Source organism: Pseudophryne corroboree, chromosome 8 (genome assembly GCF_028390025.1).
Source record: "Pseudophryne corroboree isolate aPseCor3 chromosome 8, aPseCor3.hap2, whole genome shotgun sequence".
Classification (NCBI taxonomy): Eukaryota; Metazoa; Chordata; class Amphibia; order Anura; family Myobatrachidae; genus Pseudophryne; species Pseudophryne corroboree.
Window position 1 is genome coordinate 111,373,150 of NC_086451.1, and position 23,753 is coordinate 111,396,902.

At 43.4% G+C, this 23,753-nt stretch overlaps 2 protein-coding genes across 2 annotated transcripts in view; one reads left to right on the forward strand and one right to left on the reverse strand.

Moving 5' to 3' along the window:
• ADGRD2 (adhesion G protein-coupled receptor D2) overlaps positions 1 to 23,753 on the forward strand; it is a 611,421-nt gene that overhangs the window by 473,407 nt on the left and 114,261 nt on the right. The window lies entirely within an intron of this gene.
• Positions 19,689 to 21,121, reverse strand: LOC134947542 (uncharacterized). The gene is made up of 2 exons (XM_063935583.1): positions 20,530 to 21,121; positions 19,689 to 20,447 (listed from the first exon to the last, which is right to left on the reverse strand). The coding sequence occupies exons 1-2, from the start codon at positions 20,929 to 20,931 to the stop codon at positions 19,872 to 19,874; spliced, it is 978 nt and encodes a 325-aa protein (XP_063791653.1). The 5' UTR covers positions 20,932 to 21,121; the 3' UTR covers positions 19,689 to 19,871.

Below are 23,753 nucleotides of genomic sequence, written 5' to 3' on the forward strand. Positions count from 1 at the left end.
CAGCCCCCAGAGTATTTACCAAGATTATGGTGGTAATGGCAGCTTATCTCCGCCAGCAGGGGATAAGAATTTTTCCATACCTCAACGATCTCTTAATCCTGGCACAGTCTCAGGAAATGCTTCTGTGTCTTCTGCAACAGACAATAGCTTGTCAGCAGAAGCACGGTTGGCTCATAAATTGGTCAAAGTCATATTTTTTTCCGTCACAGTGGATGACTCACTTGGGGGCTGTATTGGATTCGAGCCTTCAGAGAGTAATCTTACCTCTGGACAAAATATCCAAAGTTCAATCAAGGATTCAGGAGCTGCTACACAGTCAAAAGGTATCCATTCACGCAGCAATGCGTGTGATGGGATTGATGGCGTCAACATTCAACATGGTAGAGTATGCTCAGTTTCACTCAAGACCTCTGCAACGTCTGATCCTTACCAAATGGAATGGTTTTCATCAGATAATAAAAACGCAGACTATGGTCATTACTCTAGAAGTAAGGAGGTCATTAGCCTGGTGGCTACAGACATCCCATCTGGACAAAGGGAGACCCTTTTGGATATCAGATTGGGAACTGATACCAGCCTTCAGGGCTGGGGAGCGGTGTTAGGAAGGATTAGTTTCCAGGGGCAGTGGACCAAGGAAGAAAGTTGGCTGGCAATAAATATATTGAAACTTCGGGCCATATACATGGCACTGATTCAGGCAAAGTACATCCTGCAGTAGCATACCTCAGCTATCAAGGAGGAACTCGCAGCCAGAAAGCAATGAAGGAGGTAAATCACACTTTAAAGTGGGCAGAACTTCATCATCCAGCCTTGTCCACAGTGTTCGTTCTGGGAGTCCTAAACTGGGAAGCAGATTTTCTCTGTCGACACGCCATTCATGCAAATGAATGGGCTTTACACCCCGAGGTCTTCCAAACCCTGGTCAACAAGTGGGGGTTGCCGGAGATAGATCTCATGGCGTCCCATCAGAACAACAAAGTTCCTGCATACGGATCAAGAACAAAGGATTCCAAAGTGATCTTTGTGGATGCCCTGTCAGTGAGATGGGACTTTTGTCTGGCCTATGCGTTTCCACCAATCGCCTTGTTACCCAGAGTGATGAGAAAGGCAAAACAAGGAAGGGGTGCCGTGATACTAATAGCTCCGGCTTGGCCCAGAAGACATTGGTACACAGATCTGCAGAGGATGTCGATGGATGCTCCATTCCTACTCCCTCACCATCCAGATCTATGGTCTCAAGGTCAAAGTTATCACAGACACCTGGATCGACTGTCTTTGATGGCATGGCTCATGAGACTTCCATCCTGAAGTCAAGAGGATTCTCACAACAGGTAATTGAAACAATGCTCAGAGCAAGGAAACCTTCTTCAGCTTGCATTTATCACAGAATATGGCAAGCCTATATTCAGTGGTGCATTGATCGGAAATTTGACCATAGGTCTTTCAGAGTCTCCAGAGTCTTAGCATTGGATCAGGCAGGAATGGATAAAGGTTTAAGGGTGGCTTCCTTGAGAGTGTAAGTGTCAGCATTGACTGTATGGTTCCAAAAGAAAATTGCTAACCTACAAGATATGCGCACTTTTTTCGAGGGAATGCTGCACATTCAACCTCCTTTTGTTCCTCCTACAGTGCCTTGGGATTCAAGTTTAGTTCTAAAGGCCCTTCAGGTTGCCCCATTTGAACCACTTAAAAGAGTGGGTCTTAAATGGTATACAGCTAAAGTTCTCTTTCTACTGGCCCTTGCTTCAGCTAGAAGAGTTTCAGATTTAGGGGCATTGTTATGTTGTCCTCCATTTCTGATTTTTTTTATCCAGATAGAGCAGTTCTCAGAAATAAATCTGGGTACCTTCCTAAGGTGGTGTCTAAATTCCACCTTAATGAAGAAATTGTAGTCCTGGCCTTCCAGGGACCGGACCTTTCTGCGGGAGATGCATCATTGGACGTAGTCCGTGCCTTAAGGATCTACGTAGATTGTACCAGTGCTATCAGAAAGACAGATTCTCTCTTCATTCTCTATGGATTTCGCAAGAGAGGATGGCCTGCTGATAAGCAGCCACTGGCGAGATGGCTTCGGATGACAATTTCAGAAGCATATTTTCAAGCTGATCTCTCTGTTCTGGCTAATGTCTCTGCTCACTCTACTAGTAAGGTATGTCCATCTTGGGAAGCACAGGGTGGTGCTTCTGCAGAACAGATATTTAAGGCAGCCACATAGTCTTCCATTAACACATTCATTAGACATTATGCCTTTGGTACCTTTGCCTCTCAGGACACTGAATTCGGGCAAAGGATTCTCCTGTCCAATCAGGAGCGTCCCCACCACTAAATTGCTTTAGGACATCCCAATGTTATACTGTGGATAACCTGTGGACCCTACCGGAGAAGTATGCATTATGGTAAAAACTTACCATTGATAATGGTATTTCTCCTAAGTTCACAGGATCCATATGATCCCACCCTGACACACCTGATTTGAGGAACCTTTTACTCACTAACCTCTTCCTTCTTGCACGGAAGGGTGTGCATGTGTGTTCTTCTCGCTTGATTAGGGCTCTCTATGATGCTCCTGCCTTGAACTTTGGAAAAACAAATGATTTACCTGAGCCAGGAGGCGGGGATATATGGACGGGCCCGTTGCATGCTGGGAGGCCAAAAGCTTTGACCGTTTGGTGCAAATCTGATGTCGCGTCATCATATCCCAATGTTATGCTGTGGATCCTGTGGACTTAGAGAAATACCATTATCAACGGTAAGTTCTTACCATAATGTATATTTTTTCAAGCTGTAACCGGTGGAAGCACCGCAGACCGCAAAGTTCCCATCATAGGCTATAATGGAAGGCCGCGATCCTCCATTCTAGCCGCTGCGCTGAGCCTGATTGACAGGCAAGGTGCACACAGCCAATCAGGAGAGCGCCATGACGTAGCGCTCCCTGATGTGCTGGTGGGACCTTCACTGACAGAAGTCACGGGGGGTCCCGGCAGTCGGAGAAAGGGGTTCCATGTGTAAACATGGAACCCCTTTAGTAGCGTGGATTGGGATTTTCGGTTTATTATTTTAAACAAGTCCCTGGATTACGTCGAGAAAGAAGAGGACAGAACTACACTGGATTGGTTGTAAGTATAATTTTATTTTTCCAGGTACCCCGTGGATGCTACTGGACAAGTGGACATGAATCGCAGCCTTGGATGTAGGTAAGTATGTGAGTGTGTAAGTGTGTATAATTAAAATTTTACTTTGACGGTGTGTGTCTACTTTTTTTGGTGATGTTTTTTTTGTAGTAGAACAGGTACCAGCGGGCCCATTATTTCCCCACATGCTGGTACTTGTGGTTCTCCAAGTACCAGCTTGCTGGGACTTGTAGTTCTCCTACAAAAAAAACAATAGTCTGTTTTTTACACAAAGGCTATCAGCCTCCCATCCACTGCCCACGGATGGGGGGACAGCCTCGGGCTTCACCCCTGGTCCTTAGGTGCCCGGAGGGGGGGCCTCTTGATTAAAGGGGTCCCCACTCCTCCAGGGAACCCCGGCCAGGGGTGACTAGTTGGGGGGGGGGTAATGCCACGGCCGCAGGGACCAGTATAAAAGTGTCCCCCGGCTGTGGCATTATCTCTCTGGCTAGTGGAGCCCGGTACTGGTTTAAAAAATACGGGGGACACCTACATCTTTTGTCCCCCGTATTTTTTGAACCAGGACCGGATGCAGGGCCCGGTGCTGGTTGTTTAAATATGGGGGGACCCTACGCATTTTTCCCCTGTATTTTTACAACCAGGACCGGCTCAAAGAGCCCGAGGCTGGTTATGCTTAGGAGGGGGGACCCCACGCAATTTTCTTTTCCTATTTTTAACACTTTCAACACTTATTATAATGTACACAATGAAGCCCTGCATGGATCTCACTGATCTGGCGGGGCTTCATTGTGTTAAATCCGGCAGTGTTTTACTTATCACTCCCATAAAACACTGCCCGACAATACGATTAGCATCGACATTGGAAAACACAATTCAAAAAGTTGCAAAAAAACACGACCGATACTAATCGAGATGAAACTCCCACCAAATCGCCACAAATACGAACCTTAGTAAATATACCCCTTTGTCAGGGGCATATTTAGGGATCATGGCTCCCCTAGGCACAGCAGTAATGGCTGCCCCACTCTGTCTAATTTTATTATTTTCATGATTGGTTATAAGCTCTCATTTGACGATTGGCAATTAAATATAATAATATTAATAATAATAATAAAGCCATGAACAATTACATTTTGTTTTATTTTTAATTAGGTATACATATTTACTAAGTAGGACAGCTTACAGTTGTAGTATTACCCATTTACTCTCCACTCAAGATGCCGTATGGTACAGTAGAGTGGAAATACTTTGCAGTTACTGGTAAATTTTGGTCTGACAGTACTAATACAAGCATCCAAGTGCTGCCCCCCCAACGAGTGCCGCCCCCTCACAAGTCTAGTGGGGAAATTCATCAATGCTCTTTGCGCTGGCATACCTCTATGCAACATTCTGTCCCTTCCTCGTGGTGGTTGGAAAGGAGACGGAGTTAAAGGTCAGATGGCAGTTTTACTCAGGCAGATGCAGCACGGCTGACAGTAGAGGTGCTGTGCCAGAGCTGTAGTGGGATTCTGTACAATAGAGTTATACTTGTCAATATTAGTTTTCATTCTGTATGTATAAGCAGCTATACAGTTAGACATCTGTGGCTTCGCTGGTGTGGCATATCATTGTGAAAAATGTGTGACATTTCCTGAAGCCTCCTTCTATTGCATTTTTACGTACTCTATGCAGTCCTAATTACAGCTCTGCCAATCAGTTTTTGTAATTGAAATCACAATTATGTCAGACACTAATTAAGTCATATCAATTATGCAAAATGCTAACAATACCATTGTTACTATTTTATATGTGCAAGTGGTACCTTTAATAATTTCATAAGGGAATTTCAAGGTGCATGCCCTACTGTACTTCATCTTTGGAAACACTACCATACGCAATGTCTAATGCAGTATACAGTACATTATTTAATTTTCAGATATTCTGGAAAATGTACATATAGAAACAAAGGCAATGCCACAAACTAATTCCAATTTGCGAAAACAGAGGGAGCCTACGGTGATAATGAGTGGTGTGAAAGCTGCTATGCAAAGGGATGTCAGCTTCTGGCTACAAAAGCAAGACTACTACTGTTTATGGGAAAAATGGGGATTCTGGTGGTTAAAATGTTGAAGGTCAAAACACTGACTGCGGCATCCTGATGGTAAGTACTGGGGTAAGTTTAGGTACTAACCTGTAACCTGGGTTAGGGTGCGGGAGGGGTGGATTAGGGTGCAAGAGGGGTGGATTATGGTTAGGGTAAAAATACTCATCAGGATCTGTTGGGATTTTGAACGTGAAGATTATGCTATCTACGTTCTGACTGTAGACATAAAGCCCATTTCATATTGGACTGGGCATAGTAACAGTGGAATTGGTAACAGTATGTACTATGATTGCCTGTATATATGTTTAAATTGTATAAACTAACTAAATGATTTGCATGTTCAGCTATAGAAAATTCCTACCAGACTGGAATGTTTATATTTATGCAAGAGCTAATTAAGCATCAGAGGATGCGGCTGATGTCCTGTGTGCAATTTGAATGCCAAAATAATGAGCCATTGTATTGGGTAACTAGTACCACAAGGGCCGAATGGGCTCTAGGAATTCACATATGTAGGTTGTCTGAAATCTAAGCCTCTCTCCTCAGTATTTAAGAACAGGAAGAGGAAGACAAGATCACTTGATCATGTCCTATTTCACACTGCCCATAGTGTCATCTCTATTTGCAGGACAGGAACTCTGTTCTGAGATAAGGGTCAGGAAATCACAGCTAGTACCAGGAAAGTAATTAAACCTCAAACTTTCAGTCTCCTTCTTCCATGCACTGAAGAGGAACCATCCGTTTTCTGCGAGATAGAAAGTATGTCAGAATAGGTATATTAACCAGGCAAACTGTACAGCCAGTGTCATTTGCTTAAGGTAGCCAAGCGGCTAGGATGCCCAATTTCTGTCAGGAGGAACCTTATTCTGAAAATTGTTCTATTCAAAGGTGATACCTGAACTTCGTTTTTATCTTTTTTGATTTTCTTTGCAATTGTCTGTAATCTGTGTATACTTTTAAATAATCATAGACTCTTTTTAATTATTTTTGTAACTGTAAGCTTTGTAGTTATTCTTGAAATTAAATTTTAATTTCTAGTTCTGATATACTGTGTTCTTAGACCTAAGGCCTTGTGAGTCACATGCAACTGATTTTTAAAGCACATATACTGTGAGGGGAACCGAAGGGGCTTTGTGGGAGGAGTCCCCTCCTACAATAATCCCCTTGGTGGTGGCAGACTGATATATTTTGTTGTTAGGATAATTTACAATACTCCAATGTCATTACTACCCAGCTTGGAAGGAGTTCTGAGTGTGGGTGTGATCGTGACACTGATCGTCAGGATTTTGACTGCCAGGATATCATTACCATCCCAAAAAGCGCTATAAACAATATAATGTATAAATAAATTATTTTAATATGTCTTATTTCATTAATATAAGCACTTATTCACATACAAATTAAAAAATATTCCTCAAATTAAAAAAATATTCCTCATGTATAACATGATCTATAGCAAAAAAAAAAAAAAAAATATATATATATATATATATATATATATATATATCAATAGATTGGTGCAACATATAAGAACAATGAAAAAGTATATTCACATAAAATGGACTGGGGGCTGATAATAGATGGATAGTTCAATCCCTTACTCCATATTATTGGAATTGAACTATTATATCACGTTATACATGAGGAATATTTCTATATAAGTGTGTGAATAAATGCATATATCAATGACATAACAGATCTACATAATTTATTTTATTTGATCATTTGTTTATATATTATACATTACTTTTTTTTTTAGTAAATGTTTTTATTGAAACACAGCAAAACAGTACATTTTCAATTTTGATTTCCGAAATCCAAAATACATACACAATACAACACATTGAGGGATATTCAAATGTTTGAAGAGTCAGTTGGTTATCTGTTTTTTCCTATCTAATAGACAGGAATGTCATACAAATAATATAAGTACATTTATTATTATCCTTTATTTATATGGCGCCACAAGGGATCTGCAGCGCCCAATTACAGAGTACGAAAACGAATAATCAAAACAGGAAAATAGTGATTTACAGTTGAAGATTAATATATGACAAGTTAAATATAAGCATATGTAATTAATACAAATAATCACAATTCAGGAAATAAGTTCGGCCCTCATAAAATCACTTGAGAGGGTTATGGAAAAGGTGAGAAAAGTGTAGTCCTGAAGTGGGTCCAGGGAGCCAGCTACCAACCTTAAGAAAAATAAAAAGGGGAGCATAAATCTAAAATAATCTGAGAGTCATTAGACAGCACATGGAGACTATACCATTGAGAATGCTTAAGGGATTCACGGGTTCTTCATTGGAAATCAAGACATAAAATTGATATACTGTATAACTCTCCCATGTTTCAAAAATCTTCTAAACATGAGTTTCTTTCTCCAGTGTGTTCTCTATCAATTCCATACTGAAAATATGAAAAATCGCATCCTGAAGCACTTTCAAATTGAGAGACGTCACACATATCCACATTTAGAATATGGCTTTGTGAGCCTTTGCACTTATAATGAATTAAAGTTTCTCACAACCTTTTGACACTGTTTGTACCTCTGGCAATGGGGGTAATTCCGAGTTGATCGCAGCATCAAATTTGTTACAGTTGGGCAAAACCATTTGCACTGCAGGTGTGGCAGATATAACATTTGCAGAGAGAGTTAGATTTGGGTGGGGTGTGTTCAAACTGAAATCTAAATTGCAGTGTAAAAATAAAGCAGCCAGTATTTACCCTGCACAGAAACAAAATAACCCACCCAAATCTAACTCTCTCTGTAAATGTTATATCTGCCCCCCCTGCAGTGCACATGGTTTTACCAACTGCTAACAAATTTGATGCTGCGATCAACTCGGAATTACCCCTATTATTCCATATATTGCCAATACATTAGTAAGTGGAAGATAATTCATCCAATGTTCTACGGCATATTTTCTAATCTGTACCCTCAGGAGGGGGCAATTACAAAAATAATGATACAGGTTTGCAATTAGGGACTGGAGCGAGGACAAGAGTGTGTGGTCGATATTCCTGCTATAAACGGTCTATGGTGTAAGACAAAGTACGCTTTATGAAATATATTGAGAAACGTCTGATACTTAGTCTCAGGGAGCATTTACTTGAATTGCTCAGCATTTTCAGTAAAAAAATAAAAATTACACGATAAAGATGGAATGATCTGAGTTCATCAACTCATACCAGAGCGCGCTTGTTGATAGTTTATCAGTGTCAATATCAGAGTAATTTATAGAAATTGCACACCTAGAAGACAGTGGAGACAAGAGCAGCCCATCCAATAAATTTCCCAATCATACCCCATTCAGACAGAAACTGAAATTACCAGTTGAAGCAGTTCCACCCGGTAATTTCATTAAACACACGGGTCCTTTTTCTGTGTGAAAGGGTCGATCCGAGTAGAAATTCCCGGGACTTCGACCCTGGAATCTACCAGGGTTGGAGACACAGGAATTTCATCACGGGTTGACCCTTTCACACAGACAAAATACTCGTGTTGATCTGCAAATTACTGGGTCGAAATTCTCAACCTGGTAATTTGCATGTTTGTGTGAAAGGGGGGGGTCAGGCAGGTCCCGGCAAAACGACCCGGCATAATTGCCAGGACTTTCAGAGTTTTCTGTCTGAAAGTGGTATCAGTATCTGAAAACCATCTGGTAATCATATTGGTATAATGGTTACCCTGCATATATGCAAAAGGAGAGGGACAGAAGGTGGGGAATTTCTCTTTAGCTTATGCATATGACAAGGGACACTTAGGATGTCTGTCCAGAAAGGTACCAATCTTATACAACCACTTCCAATACAATATATTAAAAGGAAATGGCGCCATCCCACTCTGAAAGTCTGGGTTACCTAAAAGGGTAAAATATTGACATATAGGAGTTCAGGTTATATTTGCACCTCAGAATATGCCACAATTTACATGTGGACCACAGGAGTGGGTTGTCATGCAGCTGCTCAGAAATCACACTATCATGCTGAGGTAAAAATCCTAGACTGTAATACTACAAAATGTGTTGTTCAAGTGATATGTTGGTGTATAATTCTTGCACATGCAACCAATCTCTAAATCTCTTAAAATATCTTAAAATGGCCATGTGATTATAATTTAAATTGTGTGGAAAGTTGATGCCTCCATTATTTATTGTTTGCTGCTAAACCAATGCAAGTATATTTAACCCCCCAAATTAATTTTGAAACAAAGAATTCAACAATTGCAAGTCTCTGAGATAAGAGAGCTTCCATTATGTATAATAATCTGGGTAATGTCACTGTTGTGATCAGGTTCACTCTTCACATGTCAGAAAGAAGAATGCTCCAGCCCTCCAGTTCTCTCAAAAATGTGTGAAATAGCCTTTGTTATATTAAGATAGTACAACTCTGAGGATTGCTTAGGAAGTTGAATACCCAGATAATCAATAAAAGATTTAGCACAAGTTATAGGGAGATTGTGGCACATGAACTCACGAAATGCGAAAAAACAGCCTTTGATTTAGACAAATTGACGGTATACCCTGATATAGCTCTAAAATCCCGTAATTTATTCAAATTCTGCTCAAAAGCATTCATGGGGATGGCAATATGTAACTTTATTTCAGCCTCCCCAATTATGACTGCTTTAGAATCCGGCCAAGATTGAAGAAAATAGAACAGAGGATCAATGCAGAGATTGAATAGGAAGGGGGGTATGGGAGAGGAGGCAGTGGGCAACCATGAAGAGTACCTCTATGCATCCTTATACGATCCCCTTGAACACCATTCACGGGGTCGTAGTGGGCTGGGAGAAGGAGTAATGAATCACACTAACAAAAGTGTGATTAAAATCCCTTTTTTCCAAAACAGAAGAGGTGTGGCCATGCTATTGTATCAAAAGCTGTGTGCATGTCCAAGCTAAGGATCATCCCCCCAAGGGACATTGATTGAGTTCTTGCTATCACCATAGCTATAGCCATACATATCGCCCTAACAGATTATCTGCCACGCACAAAGCCTGTTTGACGTGGCGTAAGTAAATTTGGCAATATAGACTGAAACCTGTTGGCTATAATTTTAGTTAACAATGTGAAACCAATATTCAAGAGAGAGAGAGAGTGCGTTATGAGTCAACTGAAAGGGGATCTGTACTGAGTTAGTGTCATATAAACTTCCGTGAAAAGAAGGAAAAGATGGAACATCTCTCAAAATCTTATTATATAATTCCAAAAGAGTAGGCGTTAGGTTAGACTGTAATATTTTATAATAAATGGCAGTAAACCCATCAAGCCCAGATGATTTGTGAGGGAGCAACTTTGAAATAACTTCATGTAATCCTACGTCTGTAATATCAGGATATAATATGTTGTATTGTTCTTGTGTCTAGTAGATAAATTGGCATCAGAGAGCACCTGCTCTGGAAGCCCCTTCTCTACCGTAAAAGATTGATACAAGTTGAGCATACCATATCCAAATATTCCGAAATACAGAATATTCCGAAATACAGAATTTTTTGAGTGAGACTGAGATTGTGAAACCTTTGTTTCTGATGACTCAATGTACAAAAACTTTGTTTAATACACACAATTATTCAAAATATTGTATTAAATGACCTTCAGGCTGTGTGTATAAGTTTTATATGAAACATAATTAATTGTGTGTATGTACACAAACTTTGTTTAATGCGCAAAGTTATTAAACATATTGGCTAAAATGACCTCCAGGCTGTGTGCATAAGGTGTATATGAAACATAAATGAATTCTGTGCTTTAGACTTGGGTCCCATCGCCATGGTATCTCATTATGGTATGCAATTATTCCAAAATACGGAAAAATCCAATATCCAAAATACTTCTGGTCCCAAGCATTTTGGATATGGGATACTCAACCTGTACAAGGTTGAATAAAATTCATGGAACGGTGACAAAATATCTTTAGTACAGATATGGATTTTGTCAATAGTGGGATCTTTGATGGCCATTATTAAGGTGTGTTTCCTCCAAGGCTTTGACATAACAGAAAGTAACTTCCCGATTTGTTAACCCATTTATAAAACTCCTGTTTGGTATAATTAAGAGTCATCTGTGCTTCTGGCGTTAAAAATAATTCCAAAAGTCGTTTACTATGAAGATAAGTTTCAAGATAAACATCTGATTGATGTGTTTTAGGATTACTAAAAGCAGAGCCCACTGACTCTTAGAGTGCTATATACTGTTTAGAGGGCTACTTTTGAAGCTTAGAGACACATAACTACCCCTTTTCCACTAGCTTAAAAAACACGGGTAAATGCATGGGGGCGCGCATTTACCCATGTTTTTTGCTAGTGGAAAAGGGTCCCTCTGCAAAAACCCGGATCAAGTGAATCCTACCCGGGTAGCTTACCGAGTTGAACACGAGTTCAACCCGGTAAACTGTGCAGTGTAAACGGAAGCCACGCCGATGCGACACGGCTCCCGTTCACCGTGTATGTGATCTCCTAGCGCCGCCCCTGGTGCGTCGCCAGCAGCGTCACCAACCCGGCAATATGCCGGGTTGGTGAGTGCAGTGGGAAAGGGGGCTGAGCACGGGCCGCAGCCGGGTAGCACACTTGTCAGGCTCCCGGCTGCGACTTGTGCTTCTAGGTGAAAAAGGGGTATTAATAATACTGTTTGACCCCTCATGGCCACCTTCAAAGCTAACCAGAAGAGGATGAGTCATCCCAATGTTTCAAATTTTCGTCCAAATAATTGGCCCAAGATAGAGACAAAAAAACATTTAAAATCCACAGATTTAGAGAGATAATCATGGAAATGTCAAATGCGGTCAGTCAGACTTGTGGTGGTATGCCATAAATCTAAGGTTACAAGGGCATGAGCCAATATCACTATGGCCCTCACTCCGAGTTGTTCGCTCGTTAATTTTCTTCGCATCGCAGCGATTTTCCGCAAACTGCGCATGCACAATGTTCGCACTGCGGCTGCGCCAAGTAAATTTGCTAAGAAGTTAGGTATTTTACTCCCGGCATTACGAGGTTTTTTCTTCGTTCTGGTGATCGGAGTGTGATTGACAGGAAGTGGGTGTTTCTGGGCGGAAACTGGCCGTTTTATGGGTGTGTGTGAAAAAACGCTCCCGTTTCTGGAAAAAACGCGGGAGTGGATGGAGAAACGGGGGAGTGTCTGGGCGAACGCTGGGTGTGTTTGTGACGTCAAACCAGGAATGACACTGACTGAACTGATCGCACTGGAAGAGTAAGTCTCGAGCTACTCAGAAACTGCACAGAAAAATCTTTTCGCAATATTGCGATTCTTTCGTTCACAATTCTGCTAAGCTAAGATACACTCCCAGTAGGCGGCGGCTTAGCGTGTGCAATGCTGCTAAAAGCAGCTTTCGAGCGAACAACTCGGAATGAGGGCCCATGTCTCATATCAGCAGACTGCACCTGTGCCATTAAGAAATTAAAAATTAAAAAATAATCTATCTGGGATTGTGAATGCTGGAGCAGCAAGAGGTGAGTATATGATCTGTCTGTGCCATTCAGTAGCCTCCAGGGATCACTGAACTGAAGAGTGGTTTTAAGCAAGGGCATGTATATGATACCAATATGGTTTTGATCTTCGGGGTATTAGAGGAGATTTATCTAATATCAGGTCATCAACTGTATAATCTGGGTATATAGCGTTCGATGGGCCAATATTTGAGTTATCTGAGACAAAACCTGTCCAGGAGAGTGATTTGAAGTGTACAGGTTAACTATAGTGTACTTCTGGCCCTCAACTTCCACATCCACAAGTAGGAAGCACCATTCAGGGTTTGACAAAGTATCATGTACTGAGTAAAGTAAATCTCAATGAAATATAATGGCTATTCCTCTAGATTTTGGCCTGTAGGATGCTGAAATGCACTCCCTGTTCATAGAGCCCAGAGGGTGGAGCCAACCCCCCCCCCCCAGCACCCAATGCGTTTTCTGACAGACAACCAAATCTGGGTGAAGCGTGAGCAAATGTGTCACTACTTTCTTACATTTAATTGGAGAATTGAGACCATCAACATTCCACAACACCAAATTTAAGTAGGGAGGAGTAAGGAAGCTATCCGTTTGAGTTAACTGAGACGACATGGTTCAGAGGATTCAAAACACCCTTCAAGATCCCAAAGATGTGTAAAACAAAAAGTGAGGTAGTCAACACCTGTTTACAAACACCCGCCCCCACACCTCCCAAACACAAAATGTACAGGCTGAAAGTTGAAATTGCCACAGGAATACATGACAATCCAAAGAAATTAAATTTATAAGTGTAACTGAAGTATGGTGTTCATCTTTTTTTCCTATAACACTCTGTGATGGAATCCATCCACCAATACCAGCTGAGTATCCCATCCCAAAATCAGACGGACACTACAGTAGTGAATAAGCCATTATAAAATAAAACAAGAAAAAGGTGCTATGAGGTACTAAACAATGAATAGTAAAATAAATAATCAGGCAAAACATAACCACATTGCCCGTAAATTTGACAATAAAGCTAAAAGGCATTTCAACCGTTCAATACCAGTTTAGTCTCAGCTAAATGTAGTACAAAAATACAATTTAAATATAACACATTACAGTCGTGCAATAACCCCTAAATATAAAGTAAATACACTCTAGTAGTCAATACCAGTTCCCTTCCAAATTTAAAAAATGTTCTTACCAAAAATAGTGTGTTCTCAACATGGGATCAGACTCTTTAAGATAGATCAAGGGGTAAAAACTAGGGATGAGCGGATTTGGTTCTCTGAGAACCGAACTCTACCAAACTTCCCGTCCTGAGCCCGGATCCGAGTCAGGCTCGGGTTTTCCCGCCTGACTCAGAAACCCGAACGGGGCAAAGCGTCATCATCCCACTGTCGGATTCTCGCGGGATTTGGATTCCATATAAGGAGCCGCGCGTCGCGGCCATTTTCACTCCAGTATCGGAGAGTGTAGTGAGAGGATGTGTCTCCATCCTCAGTGTCTGTGTGGGGGTGGGAAAGTGGGGTGGCGGGTCTTGTGCTGTCTTGTGCTGCTCAGTCCAGTCCAGTGTAGTCAGTGTATTGTGCTGCATCAGTCCAGCCAGTCACAGTGTTGGTGTCCTCTGCTGCTATATGTCCCCAGTGCTGCTGTATAAGTCCCTTGCATTTTTGCTGTGTTGTCTTGCATCAGACCAGGGGTAATGTCTTGTGCAGCATCAGTCCAGTGACCAGTCACAGTGGTGGTGTCCTCTGCTGCCATATATCCAGTGTTACTGCCGTATAATTCCCGTCATACTGGCGTATAATTCCTGTGATAATGCTGTATAATTCCAGTGATATTGCCATATAATTCTCGGAATACTGGCGTATAATTCCTATGATATTGCTGTATAATTCCAGTGATATTGCCATATAATTCCCGTGAAACTGGTGTATAATTCCTGTGATATTGCCATATAATTCTCGGAATACTGGCGTATAATTCCTATGATATTGCTGTATAATTCCTGTGATATTGCCATATAATTCTCGGAATACTGGCGTATAATTCCCGTGACATTGCTGTATAATTCTCGGAATACTGGCATATAATTCCTGTGACATTGCTGTATAATTCTCAGAATACTGGCGTATAATTCCTGTGATATTGCCGTATAATTCTCAGAATACTGGCGTATAATTCCTGCGACATTGCCGTATAATTCTCGGAATACTGGCGTATAATTCCTGTGACATTGTCGTATAATTCTCGGACTACTGGCATATAATTCCTGTGATATTGCCGTATAATTCTCGGAATGCTGGCGTATAATTCCTGTGATACTGCCATATAATTTCCGTGATACTGGCGTATAATTCCTATGACATTGCCGTATAATTACTGTGATATTGCCATATAATTCTCGGAATACTGGCGTATAATTCCCGTGATACTGGTGTATATTTCCAGTGATTTTGCCAATTAATTCCAGTGATTTGGATGTATAATTCCTGTGATTTTGCCAATTAATTCCAGTGATTTGTACGTATAATTATTAATTACAGTGATTTTGCCAATTAATTCCAGTGATTTGGCCGTATAATTACAGTGATTTTGCAGTATAATTACAGTGATTTGGATGTATAATTATTAATTACAGTGATTTTGCCAATTATTTCCAGTGATTTGGACAGCTAATTACAGTGATTTTGCAGTATAATTCCAGTGATTTGGACATATAATTATTAATTACAGTGATTTTGCCAATTTATTCCAGTGATTTGGCCGTATAATTACAGTGATTTTGCTGTATAATTACAGTGATTTGGACGTTTAATTATTAATTACAGTGATTTTGCCAATTAATTCCGGTAATTTGGATGTATAATTCCATTGATTTTGCAGTATAATTCCAGTGATTTGGACGTATAATTATTAATTACAGTTATTTTGCCAATTAATTCCAGTGATTTGGACGTATAATTCCAGTGATTTTGCCAATTCATTCCAGTGATTTGGACGTATAATTCCAGCGATTTGGACGTATAATTCCAGTTGGAATTGTTTTTGTCGCTTCGTTTAGTCATACAGCAAGCTCGGTGCACCTTTTTTCTTCTCTGCATCATGTGCTGTTTGGGGCCTTTTTTTTTTTATATCTGCCCTCCTGTCTACCACTGCAGTGCCACTCCTAGATGGGCCAATTGTTTGTGTCGCTTGGCTTAGTCATACAGCTACCTCATTGCACATCTTCTACATCTTTGCATGAGGTGCTGTTTGGGGCCTGGTTTTTGAAAAGTGCCATCCTGTCTGACACTGCAGTGTCACTCCTAGATGGGCAAGATGTTTGTGCTGCCCACTTGTGTCGCTTAGCTTGGCCATCCAGCTACCTAGTTGCACCTCTTTTTCTTCTTTGCATCATGTGCTGTTTGGGGACTAGTTTTTGAATAGTGCCATCTTGTCTGCAACTGCAGTGCCACTCCTAGATGGACCAGGTGTTTGTGCCGCACACTTGTGTCATTTAGCTTAGTCATACAGCCACCTCGGTGCAACTTTTAGGCCTAAAAACAATATTGTGAGGTGTTCAGAATAGACTGGAAATGAGTGGAAATTAATGTAATTGAGGTTAATAATACCGTAGGAGCAACATTACCCTCAAATTCTGTAATTTTAGCTAGTTTTGTGTTTTTTTCCCAAAAATCATCCAGATCCAAAACCAAAACACGAAAGGGTGGTTTTGGAAAAACCAAAACACGAAAGTGGAATTAGAACCAAAACACAAAAGGTGCCAGCCGCGCATCTCTAATTATTTACATACCAGTCCTCATACCCCTGTCCTAATAGATTTTTTTTGCAAAATCTGAACCACACAGCTCTACTAAATTAGGGCCTAATTCAGAGTTGATCACAGCAGCAAATCTGTTAAGGGGGGTACTCACGGAGCGATATTCTAAGCAATCTGACTAGATTGCTTAGAATATCGGCAGGATCGCTCCGTGTGTAGCCCCCTCGGCGATAGCGATGCGCGGCCCCGCACATCGCTATCGCCGCTGCTAGATTGGCCTGCATGCAGGCCAATCTAGCGGGTCGCTCACTTCACCCGCTGGGTGAAGTGAGCGGCCCCCCCGTCTCCCCCCGCACGCTCAGCACAGATCGCGCTGTGCTGAGCGGCAGGAGAGATGTGTGCTGAGCGGTTCGCTCAGCACGCATCTCTCCTTGATCGGCCCGTGAGTACTGGGCTTTAGCTAATGGGCAAAACCGTGTGCACTGCAGGGGGGGGGGGGGGGGGGCAGATATAACATATGCAGAGAGTTAGATTTGGGTGGGGTGTGTTCAAACTGAAATCTGAATTGCAGTGTAAAAATAAAGCAGCCAATATTTACCCTACACAGAAACAATATAACCCACCCAAATCTAACTGTCTCTGCACATGTTATAGCTGCCCCCCTGCAGTGCACATGGTTTTGCCCATTAGCTAACAAATTTGCTGCTGTCAGATCTGAATTAGGCCCTAAGAGGGTCATTCTGACCCGATCGCACGCTGCGCTTCTTTGCAGCCGTGCAATCGAGTCGGATCTGCTCATGCGCGGCGGCCGCATTGCGCAGGCACGTCATTGCCTGGCAACAGCCGTCGCCAGGCAGCGACACCGCTACCGAAGAAAGCAGTCGCTGCAGCGACCGCAAGAAGATTTACAGGAGGAAGGCAGATCCAGGCGGCAACTCACCGTTTTCGGGGAGTGGGGAGTCCAACGCAGGTGTGTCCAGGCGTTTGGAGGGGGATGTCTGACGTCAATTCCGGGACCTGCATCGCTGGATCGATCGCACAGGGTAAGTAACTCTTACCCTGGTCTTCTATTTCAGGAAACTTTTTTTGCATAGCAGGGCTGCACAAGTGTTCGCGCCCCTGCTATGCAGAAATAAACTCTCCCCCATAGGCGGCGTCTAGTTGATCGCACGGGCAGCAAAATGTTGCTGCGTGTGATAAACTCGGAATGACCCCGTAAGTGTGAAGCTGAGATAAGGCTCCACAATGTTCTCAAGAATGTTCCATTGTTCAAGGTCTTAATATGTGGTATCAGGTACTGATTTGGGCAACTTAAGGCCCATACTCACAGAGAGATTTCTGCAAGAGATGTGTTCTGAGCAATTTATCACGGGAGATGTCCCTTGAACATCCCGGTGTCTAGATCTCCCATACACACGTGAGATCTGTGTTGAGCAATCTGTGCTGAGCAATCTGTGCTGAGCAATCTGTGCTAAACAAAAAAAAAACCTATTTAAATAGTGGGTTGGTATTATAGTGAGGGGGGTGGGGAGAGTGTGTCTTTTTCTAAACAAAAAAAAGACCTTTTTAAATAGTGGGTTGGTATTATAGGGGAGGGGAGGGTGTGTCTTTTTCTGTTGTGTCCGCATCTCTCCTCCTACAAAAAGTGGATCTCTATAATATAACTATAAAGGTTATTTTAGCATAGTCTTGATGGCTATAGTTAATGCCAACTATGAGTTCATATTTGTGGATGTGGGGAAAAATGGAAGAGCATCCGATGGCGGATCAATCAAAGATACTGTGTTTTATGAGAGGCTGCTTTGCAACCAATTAGACCTACCGAAAGCTGAGGACTGCATGCATGGCTTGAATTATGTGTTTGTGGCAGATGAAGCCTTTGCTCTGCACGAGCACATCATGAAACCCTACCCACAAAGGAACTTATCCAAGGAGAAACGCATTTTTAATTATCGGCTCTCAAGGGCCCGCCGCATAGTTGAAAACGCATTTGGGATCTTGAGTAGTAGGTTCAGAATTTTCCACTCTGCTATTGGCCTAAGGGTGGATAAAATAGACTGGGTTGTGTTGGCCTGCTGTGTTCTACACAATTATCTAAGGCGTAAGACTGGCCCAAAATGCCCCCCATCTACTACTCCGGCTAACAACCCTGATGTGGACTCTGCCAGGCTGCCTGCTCAGGCCGACAACTCTGATGTGGACTCTGCCAGGTTGCCTGCTCAGGCCGACAACTCTGATGTGGACTCTGCCAGGTTGCCTGCTCAGGCCGACAACTCTGATGTGGACTCTGCTAGGTTGCCTGGACTTGAAAGGCCACAGTCCACACCTAATCCCACTTTAAAGGCTAGAAAGGTCAGGGACGACTACCTGACCTTTTTTAATGGAGTAGGTGCAGTGGATTGGCAAGACTCCTACATTTAACTGCTTTTATGTTTGATAGACATTACATATGCTTGATTGGTTTTATATTTTATTGTATTTTTTTTATTTATTTCCAAAATAAAAATGTATCTTGTTTTAAACTTCTGTTGTCAGAGTATGTACCTGTGTGTGTTTTGCATGTATATTAAAAAACAACGTAGCCATGAGGAACTCTGGGGTCAGGTATACCCAGGACACTTCACGACTGCGTCGTTTTTTGTGGGGGATAAGTGAGGACTAATGGGATTCAACAGTGTGAACCAAGTCAGGCATACCTGTGTGTGCCATCACCCCTGTGTTCCGTCCCAGTCACTGTATCACCTCTGTGTCTGAGGGGGCGCAAATTTACAGTTTGCAGGAGGGCGCCGGACACCATAGCACTGGCCCTGGGAATCAGTATGATATCCCGGCAGCAGGCATCCCGACAGTCATAATCCCAACGTCGGGATGGCGGCCACCGGAATGCCGGCAGCGGCTCGAGCGCAAAGAAGCCCCTTGTGGCTCGCTTTGCTTGCCAAATTTTTAGTCTCCCTCTATGGGTGTCATGGACACCCACAGGGGGAGAATATGTCAGGATTGTGGCTATTGGGAACCCGACGCAGAGATCTTAACCGCATCCCTCTGTAATAAATGTCCCCTTTAACAGTACCTTGAAGGTAGGATTGTCCTCACTTATCTCCCATTAAAAAAATTTTTTTTAAGGGGGGATAAGTGAGGACAAATTTGGTCCAACAGCATTCCTATCATAACTCCCCCAAAAATTAAAAATATAATGATAAACCATAAAAAATACACAACACTTCTTTTTTGTTTTGAAAATAATTTACTTATAAAAATATATTAATTTTTAACACTTATGCAACTGGATTCATCGATAAGAATGACCAATATCCCAACGTTCAAAAGTCCAGGACAAAAAACCGACACTATGGTAACTATGAACAACATAAAAGAGTCGAGGAAACATGGAACAATTTGTCCAACGGAAACTAAAAAACTAATAAAAAAAATTATAATTTAATAATTGAAAAAAGTAGCCTCGTCCTCTGGGGGGAGCTGTGTACTCAGCATTGCTGAGTACAATCCAGTGGACAAAGTGCTGGTGGGAGGAGTGGGCAGAGTGGGTGTTGGTGGGGGTCCCGGCGAAAAAAAAGGGCGCTGTGGCGGAGGATTACCCGGCGGATAATAGTATGGTTGGGGATAAGGATACTGGGACTGTGGGGCATTTCGTGCGCGCCGCACAGGATTTGACATTAGATCCAGGTCATCGGATAGGTCATTATCCTCGGCCCTTCTCAATACATCAAATACTATGCGCCTGAAAGTTCTAAAAACAGTTTCGGGCATTACACGTATCTGAGATTCTATCGTGTTTGAAAATTGACGATAGAAGTCTGGTGGCCTATTAAGCATTTCCTCTGCCCGTTGGATAAATTGAACCGTGCTGGAGGATGCAGAATCGGAACTCAATGATGAATTCTTTTGTCTCCGCCTTGGTGGTGCTGTCGACCGAGATGGTGCTGACTCCTCACCACTGAGCTCCAGTTCTGTTGCCTCTGTTGCGGAAGTGTTCATTACCTCCGGGGTAGATTCCTGTAAAAAAAAAAGAAAATAAAACATTAGGGCGTTGATTAAACAATGATAAAGTTGAACATTTTAAAGTGTTTTAACTTACCGGATTAAGGGTCCCCTCTTCCTCTGGCGTCTTAGGAGACTCTTTATCCAGGCTACCCTGTCCATGTAATTTCGCCTCTCTCTCCAAAAGGAACTTCATCTGTTCATAATACCATAGCGTCGGCTGGTAAACATCATCAGTTCCGGCTCCTGAACGTTGAGACTCGATCACGCGTGTGTGTTCCTTCTTGAACACCGTCCGCAAGTTTGCTATCTTCTTCTTCGCCCAAAGTAGATCAGCATCACTGTTATGGGCTTTGCTGTACTCCACCAATTGTCTGTAGGCCTGATCCTTCTTCTGTCTGTTTGAAAAATCCTTGCTACGGACCTTCCACAGACATTCGCTGGCCCGATACACATCAATGAATCCAGTTGTGAACTCCCGGTCCATGTAAGAAGCCATTGCTGTGAGAAAAATAAAACAACACTATTTAAATAACAAGCAAGCAAAAACTTTAATAAAATATGTTGACCCTCGCATTAAAAAAACCATGCCGCTTATACACGTGTTGCGCCAGGAAATGGTGCTTATACACACGCTGCGCCAGGTAAAGCCGCTTATACACACATTGCAACCAGGTAAAGCCACTTAAGCACCACAAACATATAGTAACACCCCCTATCCCCCCCCCCCCGCCTGCTAATACAGCTTCAAAGCACATTAAGCAGCCTGTCTAATCATACGGATACATCCATCTTCTCCTAGACCGCTATCACCAGCCGCATCACACTCCCCCATATATGTATCGCTCGATACACAGGACAGCCTCATAAAAACATAATTAATAACAACCCCCCCCCCCACCCGGCTGTTAATACAGCCCACACTCCAGTGGCGTGTGGCGAGGTCAGTGGCTGGTGAGGCACTACAGCCATAATGTTCGCCGAATCCTGCCGATGACCCCCTACTGCCGCCGAGCCAATGCCCGCTACTGCCCCTGTGCCGATGCCCGCTGCCACCGCCAATGGCTTACAAACTCGCCCACCATCAACTTACCCAGCCCTCCACCCAGGGCCGGTGCTAGGGTGTTCGGCGCCCCCCCTGCAAACTATAAATTTGCGCCCTCCCATATTCCTTTGGCGCGCACCGGGAAAAGGGGTGTGGTCTCACAAGTAAGGGGCATAGCCACACAATAGTACCCCCATTCAAAATTACGCCACAATGTAGCACAATCTTATTCATCATATACGTAATGCCCCACAAGTAGTAGTAGCATCCTTATACATAGTGCACCCCCAGTAGTAGTAGCGTCCTTATACGTAAGGCCCCCCAAGTAGTAGTATTATTGTTATATCTAATGCCCCCCAAGTAATAGTAGCATCCTATACATAATGCTCCCCCCAAGTAGTAGTATCTTCCTTATACGTAATGACCCCCCTAGTAGTAGCATTGTTACACGTAATGGCCCTCCCATTAGTAGCGTTGTTACACGTAATGGCCCCCCCCATTAGTGGACATTACTTAGTGGACATTCCCCATTAATGGAGAAGGGTCTGAATGGGTTAAAAAATAAAAAAAATGCGTGAGGTCCCCCCTCCTAAGTATAACCAGCCTCGGGCTCTTTGAGCCGGGCCTGGTTGTTTAAATACTGGGGAAAAAATTGGACAGGGGTTCCCCGTATTTAGACAACCAGCACCGGGCTCTTAGTCCGGTCCTGGTTCCAAAAATACGGGGGACAAAAGATGTAGGGGTCCCCCGTATTTTTAAAACCAGCACCGGGCTCCACTAGCCAGGGACATAATGCCACAGCCGGGGGACACATTTATGTAGGTCCCTGCGGCATTACCCCCCCAACTAGTCACACCTGGCCGGGGTTCCCTGGAGGAGTGGGGACCCCTTAAATCAAGGGGTCCCCCCTTCAGGCACCCAAGGGCCAGGGGTGAAGCCCGAGGCTGTCCCCAGCACCCCTGGGCGGTGGGTGCCGGGCTGATAGCCATGAGTATGTAAAAAAAAAGAATATTGTTTTTTGTTGTGGAACTACAAGGCCCAGCAAGCCTCCCCCGCTTGCTGGTACTTGGAGAACCTCAAGTACCAGCATGCGGGGAAATAACGGGCCCGCTGGTACCTGTAGTTCTACAAAAAAAAAAATACCCAAATAAAAACACAACACACACACCGTGAAAGTAAAAATTTATTAAATACACACTTACACACTCACACATACTTACCTACATCCCACGCCGGTCACGTCCACTTGTCCAGTAGAATCCAATAGGGGTACCTGTAACAATGAGAGACAGATTACTTACCTACATCCCACGCCGGTCACGTCCACTTGTCCAGTAGAATCCAATAGGGGCACCTGTAAAAATTAAAATTACACTGACAAACGAAGTAATCCACAGGAGGAGAGAGATAGAGAGAGAGAAATAGAGAGAAATTAATGAATATTATGCAATCACTGATGTGGGAGGACGTTAGCACAGACAGGGGGGAGTGCTGCTACTGGCTGGGAGGACGGAGCCGGGGGAGGAACGAGGGGGAAGGGGAAATTCCTACCCAGCCACCGCACACATGCGCCGCGCCGGAAGAGGCAGTTATTATTAATGTACTGCCGGGGTGGGGGGGGGGGGGGGGGGGCTGGGTGTGACACTGTTATTATTAATATACTACCAGCGGGGGAGGGGCGGGGGCACCGTTATTGATGTTAACTGGGCTGTATGTATTTACAGCCGGGGGGTGGGGTGACACCATTATTATTAATGTACTACTAGCCGGTGGGGGGGGGGGGGAGAGACCATTATTATTGATGTTAACTGGGCACTTGTGTGGGTTGTATTAACAGCCGTGTGGGGGGGGTTCACTATGATCTGCCGGCGACCAGCATACCGGCGCCGGGAGCCCGACAGCCGGCATACCGACACTTATTCGACCCCCCTGGAGGGAGAATAAAATAGTGTGGTGCGCCACCGTGCCCGTAGCGTGGTGAGCGCAGCGAGCCCGCAAGGGGCTCATTTGCGCTCGCCACACTGTCGGTAAGCCGGCGGCCGGCCTCCCGGCGCCGGTATGCTGGTCGCCGGCAGATCGTAGTGAACCCCCCCCCACACGGCTGTTAATACAACCCACACAAGTGCCCAGTTAACATCAATAATAATGGTCTCCCCCCCCCCCCCCCCCCCACCGGCTAGTAGTACATTAATAATAATGGTGTCTCCCCACCCCCCGGCTGTAAATACATACAGCCCAGTTAACATCAATAACGGTGCCCCCCCCCCCCCCCGCCC